The sequence below is a fragment of the Eriocheir sinensis genome, chromosome 67, assembly GCF_024679095.1.
Source record: "Eriocheir sinensis breed Jianghai 21 chromosome 67, ASM2467909v1, whole genome shotgun sequence".
NCBI lineage: Eukaryota > Metazoa > Arthropoda > Malacostraca > Decapoda > Varunidae > Eriocheir > Eriocheir sinensis.
Window position 1 is genome coordinate 5,864,311 of NC_066575.1, and position 6,727 is coordinate 5,871,037.

General features: G+C 46.4%; 1 protein-coding gene across 1 annotated transcript; it reads left to right on the forward strand.

Annotated features, from left to right (window-relative positions):
• Positions 1-819: 819 nt before the first annotated feature.
• Positions 820-4,352, forward strand: LOC126987870 (uncharacterized). Its single transcript, XM_050845332.1, has 2 exons — positions 820-2,448; positions 3,859-4,352. The coding sequence occupies exons 1-2, from the start codon at positions 1,635-1,637 to the stop codon at positions 4,350-4,352; spliced, it is 1,308 nt and encodes a 435-aa protein (XP_050701289.1). The 5' UTR covers positions 820-1,634.
• The last annotated feature ends 2,375 nt before the right edge of the window (positions 4,353-6,727 follow it).

Genomic DNA, 6,727 nt, shown 5'->3' on the forward strand with positions numbered 1-6,727 from the left:
CAACACTGAAGAGGTTTCCTGCATCTTTTTTTTTTTTACAGGTAAGGAGGCAGCTAAGAGGCAAAATAAAATAAAAAGAAAACGGAAATAGACTGATGAATTAATAAAAAAAACAATTAATGATTATATTCATAAATGAATAAACAATCAAACCGATGCTCAGAGCAATGTTACAGAGGTGTCATGACTCTTGACACGCCCCGCCATGGCTTCCTCAGACCTCCCACCTTCCGTATCAACACCAAACACCATAACACAAGGAGCTTTCATAGCATTGCGCTTGGGTTACGAGCTAAATGACGGACTACGGAACTGCCCCTCGTTGAGTTGCAAGGCATCAAGGGAAATCCACAAAACCAGCAAACCACTCCCTGAAAAGCGGGCCAAAAGAGACAAATCAGCCACATTATTGTTGACGAAGACCAATGCGACGCTTATGAAAAACATTGTGCAACGTGTGAGTTTGAGGCTCCCACGGAAGGCATGGTAAGCGGGGTCTTGCGTGTCAGCCGAAGAGAGGAAGTAAGGAAGGAAGCAGGAGAGATAAGATGCAGCGATAGCTTCGTGTTTCCCTCCAGATAATCGGATTTCCTTTGGTATATGAGCGTGTGTGTGTGTGTGTGTGTGTGTGTGTGTGTGTGTGTGTGTGTGTGTGTGTGTGTGTGTGTCGAAACAACGGATGTGGTGCACCTCCTCTACATTCAATTCGGTTTGCTTTCTTTTATCTCATACTGTTGAAGTTTCTCTTATAATTTTCATAATTATTATAATCATTGTAATTATTATTATTATTTTTATTATTATTAAGATTATTGATTATAGAGAGGAACCAGGCAGAGAGGGAGGAGAGCGGACACTAAGCTGCCTGTCCAGGGGCCCGCAAACACCTGAGACGCCGAGAAAGAGAAGATGAAAGTGAAGGCAATGAGAGAAGAGGAAAGAGGACGAGATAGTGAGGAACATTACAGAAGTGGCGGGGACGGAGGGGATTAGTACCGGATCACCTTCCTCCCGCTCTCCTGCTTAACGAATGGAACTCCTCGTGTGCACATCCCCCGCCTTCCCTGTTAACGAATGGAACTCCTCGTGTGCACATCCCCCGCCTTCCCTGTTAACGAATGGAACTCCTCGTGTGCACATCCCCCGCCTTCCCTGTTAACGAATGGAACTCCTCGTGTGCACATCCCCCGCCTTCCCTGTTAACGAATGGAACTCCTCGTGTGCACATCCCCCCGTCTTCCCTGTTAACGAATGGAACTCCTCGTGTGCACATCCCCCGCCTTCCCTGTTAACGAAGGTAACCGCCAGGCTCAGGACACCACCCAAGGACACCCCGACGACTTCTGCGAGAGCCTTTTGGAATAGACGGACTAAGCCTTCGAAGAGTTTGACAATATGGACCTTAAACACTAAGCCACACTCCCTAAACAGCGATCCTATATGAACATGAGTGAAAGCTGTCAAGAAGAAGAAGAAGAAGAACAAGAACAAGAAGTGAAAAGGAAGTAGTGTGTGTGTACGTGCGTGTGTGCGTGTTGTCAGTTCCGGATACTGGATAGCCTTAAGACGCTGATCGCTAGTAACATACAGAATTCACACACGCACAGACTCACGCACTCTTCCTCCCTCCAGCCATGACCAAGACCCTGGCAGCGGCGGTGGTGGTGGTGGTGGCGGCAGGGGTCTGTGGCCTCGGTGCCCTTGCCCTTGACTGCAACGCTGAGGAAGTTGTGGGTGAAAGAGAAGTGAAGACCATCAAGACATCAAAATCAAATAATGGAAGTTTTACTGCTATTTCTCTATATACCCAACCAGAGACTGGCTTCGAGGGCGTCAGCGTGGTGGTCCAGGCGAGTGGCGGAGGTGGTGGTGGTGGAGATGAGCGCCACACCGTCTGGATAAATGGTTCGTGCTTCCGGAGAGATGGTCTGTGGGAGAAGATGCGTGTGTGGGCTGAGAGAAGCAAAGACCCACAAACCCTCGAGTATAAGCTGTTTACTGATAACTGTACGGGGAATTGCGTGATTGAAGGCGTTCACGGGGAGCTCTTGACCCTCAGCGTGGAGGCTCACGGGCCCTCCAGCTGGAAAGAAAGCGAACCTAATTCTACCTGCTACAAGTTCAACAGTACATCATGGCCACATGCCAACAAACTCTCGCGCCTCCCCACGTGTGTGACGCAGTCTTCACCAAGGCAGGGTACCTCTTTTAACCCTGCACCAAGTCCTTCCCCTCCACCAAGGCAGGGTACCTCTTTCAACCCTGCACCAAGTCCTTCCCCTCCACCAAGGCAGGGTACCTCTTTCAACCCTGCACCAAGTCCTTCGCCTCCACGACAAGGCACGGGGGTGGCCATGGAAGTGGTTGTGGTTGTGGTTGTGGTGCTGGTGGTGGTGTTAGTGATAGTGGTAGTGCATTGTTGGAGACGATGGCGAGTTGTGGCATCACGTAAGTTATATTATTATTATTATTATTATTATTATTATTATTATTATTATTTTTTTTTTTTATGTGTGTGTGTGTGTGTGTGTGTGTGTGTGTGTGTGTGTGTGTGTGTGTGTGTCAGGATAATAATAATAATAATAATAATAATAATAATAATAATAATAATAATAATAATAATAATAGTAACAATAATAATAATGATAATAACCACGTAACATTAGCCCGACAGCTCCACACGAATGACGTAACCGCACGTTCTCAGCAACCTTGGGGCCATATTTTTAAACATTTCTGCGCCCAAGAACACGTAATTTACTAGTCTTTCGTGGGAGTTTAGGGCATTTCCAGGGGTACTTTTATGACCCTGGTGGTAGTCTGAGCCGCATTCTGTACCGTGAACCTAAAAGAACACTCATTGGAACTCGATTAACCTCCTTTTTGGCTTCTGGAAATAGTTGGTAATTTACTGGTCTTTCGTGGGAGTTTAGGGCATTTCCAGGGGTACTTTTATGACCCTGGTGGTAGTCTGAGCCGCCTTCTGTACCGTGAACCTAAAAGAACACTCATTGGAACTCGATTAACCTCCTTTTTGGCTTCTGGAAATAGTTGGTAATTTACTGGTCTTTCGTGGGAGTTTAGGGCATTTCCAGGGGTACTTTTATGACCCTGGTGGTAGTCTGAGCCGCATTCTGTACCGTGAACCTAAAGGAACACTCATTGGAACTCGATTAACCTCCTTTTTGGCCTCTGGAAATAGTGTGTGTGAGGGGCGGGAGCATCTGACAATACCAACCTTGATCCCGTGCCCTGAGCTCACCTCCTCTGCAGGGTCCCACACATCTTGCTTGCCCTTCCTCTGCCCCCCACTCCATGCCCGACCCCTACACTATCCCTTACTAACACAACATTCCTGCCCGCCACACAACGAGAGCCAGTTCAGTCTGAGACGCATGATTTGGCACTGTCTGATGTTTGGTGCCTATTGTCAGACTCGGCTATAATGTCAGTCTCTCAACATCACTGCCGCATCACCCTCAATAAATCACTTTCTTTCTCATATGTTAGCAATTTCCTATTTGATATTGTACATTTAATATTTTGTACGCATTAAATAAGTCAGTATACTGCTATGAATATGTCGCTTTTTAGAACAATGGCAAAGAACTGTACAAATTCCATAAAACGTGACATTTTATTTATTTCCGACGTTATCAGTGATCAATGCACCCTGCCACTTCTTCCCTCACCTCCATGTTCGATGACAGCTACTCCAGCAACTGTCCTTATCCAGAAGGCTAGATTTGGCAGGATTGTGGGCCCGAGCGGGACCCCCAACTTGCCCCAACTGACTTCATATTGTGTCAGACTATAGCGCTGGGATGTTATTAATTCAATCATTTCTACCATCGACAGACGAGGATGAGAGGCGACCCCAAGCAACCGAGCAGGCCAGCCACACACACGTTGTCGAGAACAGCCTGTACGAAGCCTTCCCTGCCCACGAGGACCCTGCCGCAACCCCCCAAATAACCAGCCACACACACGTTGTCGAGAACAGCCTGTACGAAGCCTTCCCTGCCCACGAGGACCCTGCCACAACTCCCCAAATAACCAGCCACACACACGTCGTCGAGAACAGCCTGTACGAAGCCTTCCCTGCCCACGAGAACACTGCCCCCCCCCAACAGGGCAGCCATACACACGTCGTCGAGAACAGCCTGTACGAAGCCTTCCCTGCCCACGAGGACCCTGCCACAACCCCCCAAAGAACTAGCGACACATACGTCATCGAAAACAGCCTGTACGAAGCCTTCCCTGCCCACGAGGACCCTGCCACAACCTCCCAAAGAACTAGCGACACATACGTCATCGAGAACAGCCTGTACGAAGCCTTCCCTGCCCACTAGGACCCTGCCACAACCCCCCAAAGAACTAGCGACACATACGTCATCGAGAACAGCCTGTACGAAGCCTTCCCTGCCCACGAGGACCCTGCCACAACCCCCCAAAGAACCAGCGACACATACGTCATCGAAAACAGCCTGTACGAAGCCTTCCCTGCCCACTAGCACTAGGACACTGCCACAACCCCCCAACAGGGCAGCCACACACACGTCATCGAGAATAGCCTGTACGAAGCCTTCTCTGCCCACTGCCCCGGGGTAAAGCGAAAGTGTTTGTGTGTGTGTGTGTGTGTGAGTGTGTGTGTGTGTGTGTGTGTGTGTGTGTGAATTGTACTGAAGTGGACTCTGACTAAACTATTGTACATTGGTAGTATTTCATCTTTACTCTAGGATGAATAGTTTCTTTTAATGAAGCCCAGCATTCTGTTCGCTTCATTCGCTGCATCAATGCATTGCTCGGAAAGCTTGAGTTTTGACGAAATTTTGACACCCAGGTCCTTAAAACTCTGAATGCTTAACAGTTCCACACATTTCGTAATGAAATCTCCTGAATTTTGTTACACCTTGGAGAACCTGGCACTTATCTAGGTTCAGGGGCATCTCCAGACCAAACTTTTTTTTTTTTTTTAAATCTACATGGATCTGTCTTGGTCTGAGAGGACCGAATTACCAATCTTCGTGTGGTCAGCAAACTTAGTAATGAAATAAGTGAGTCCAGCATCTGCGTCACTGATGTAAATTATGAACAGCACTGGGCCAATATCCGATCCCTGAAGGACACCAGGAGTGGCAGGCAGCTCCATTAATTACCGCCCGTCGTTGTCTGTTGCTCAGCCAATTAGCAATCCACTGGTGTACTTTACCTTCAATACCTTGTTGCTTGATTTTGTAAAGTAATTTGTGATGTGAAACTTTGTCGAACGCCTTTTGAAGATCCACACAGACTACATCCAGTGACTTGGTTATGACAAACTGAGAAGAGTTCGTTACCACGTGACTGTCAAGGCAACTCGCTGATTTGTCACTAATTATGCTCCCGAGTGAAGGTGAAGCCGGATGAGGCGGAGAGGAGGAGGTGCTGAGATGGCAGGGTTCTTGGGATCGAACTCAAATGATTTAAATAATATGATTATAATAGATTTTAATCAGCAAGAAAATCTTGATTTAAATCAGGGTGATTTTCTTTACAATAAGCGCCTTGGGCCGACCATCAGGCCCCACCGGGAAGATGCCTACCGGCGCAATAGGCAATCAACGTAAAAAAAAAAAAAAAAAAAAAAAACTCTTATTCCATTCACATAGCTACATACTGGTACACATAGGTACATAAGGTAGTTTGATTCATAGGTGTGTAGTACATCATGCGTTTTTCTATGAAAATATTTGTATTCTATGTCTCTGTAATAACTTAGCAACATTTTTTTCCAACAATAATGTAAATCATTCATGTAATTTAAGGAATATTGTTTTGCCAAATATGTCGTGGACTCCCTCAGCCCTTGCGTGGCGGCAGTGTAGTGCAAATGGTTTTAAATAAAATGTAACGGATGGTCCTGAGCAGTTTTTTATGACTGTGTCATCACCGGCAAGGGCTGGGAGGATTTCTTCCCCGTGTGGGTTTGTGCACGCGAGGATCCGCTGGTTGAGGACAAGGCGTCCAGCTGGTGACTGCTCACAGGCATGCCAATGAAACCATGGCTGCACAGTTTTTTTTTTTTTTTTTGTTACGGATGAGGAGAGACAGTGTGTGTGTGTGTGTGTGTGTGTGTGTGTGTGTGTGTTGTATTGTATTGTATTGTATTGTATTGTATCGTATTGTATCTTCCAAATTTGTGATTGAGAATAGCAAGATTTTATTCAAGTTAATTTTCCCTTCCAAGCTACTCTTTGTAGCTTTCATAATTACAGATCTGTTAAGAAAATGTATTTATGTGTTTAAGTATCTTCTTTTTTTATGGCTAGCATTGTGGTCGATTAAGTAAAAAGGTGACGCTGATTAATAAATCGATTGAAAAAATCGCTGTTTTATTGAAAAAAAAATCACGATTATTTCCACCGCTGTGAGACGGACGCGCTGAGCCCCCAGGAGGGTCGGCATCAAAGGCCCGGCCAACCTTCTCTGTGGCCTTGGGAAATGGTCGTGACGGGAGCCCGAGACTCAAGAATATGGACCCGGGTCTTGTATGATCAGCTTTCGCAGCCCAACAGAGGCTCGGTGTTGGCACCCGAACCGAACTGTTCCCTGCAAAGGCCACTCGTCGCTGCTCGACATCCAACACTGAAGAGGTTTCCTGCATCTATTTTCTTTCACAGAAACGGAGGCACCTCAAGGGTAAAATAGATACATAAGTAAATAAATAGATAAATAAATAAATATT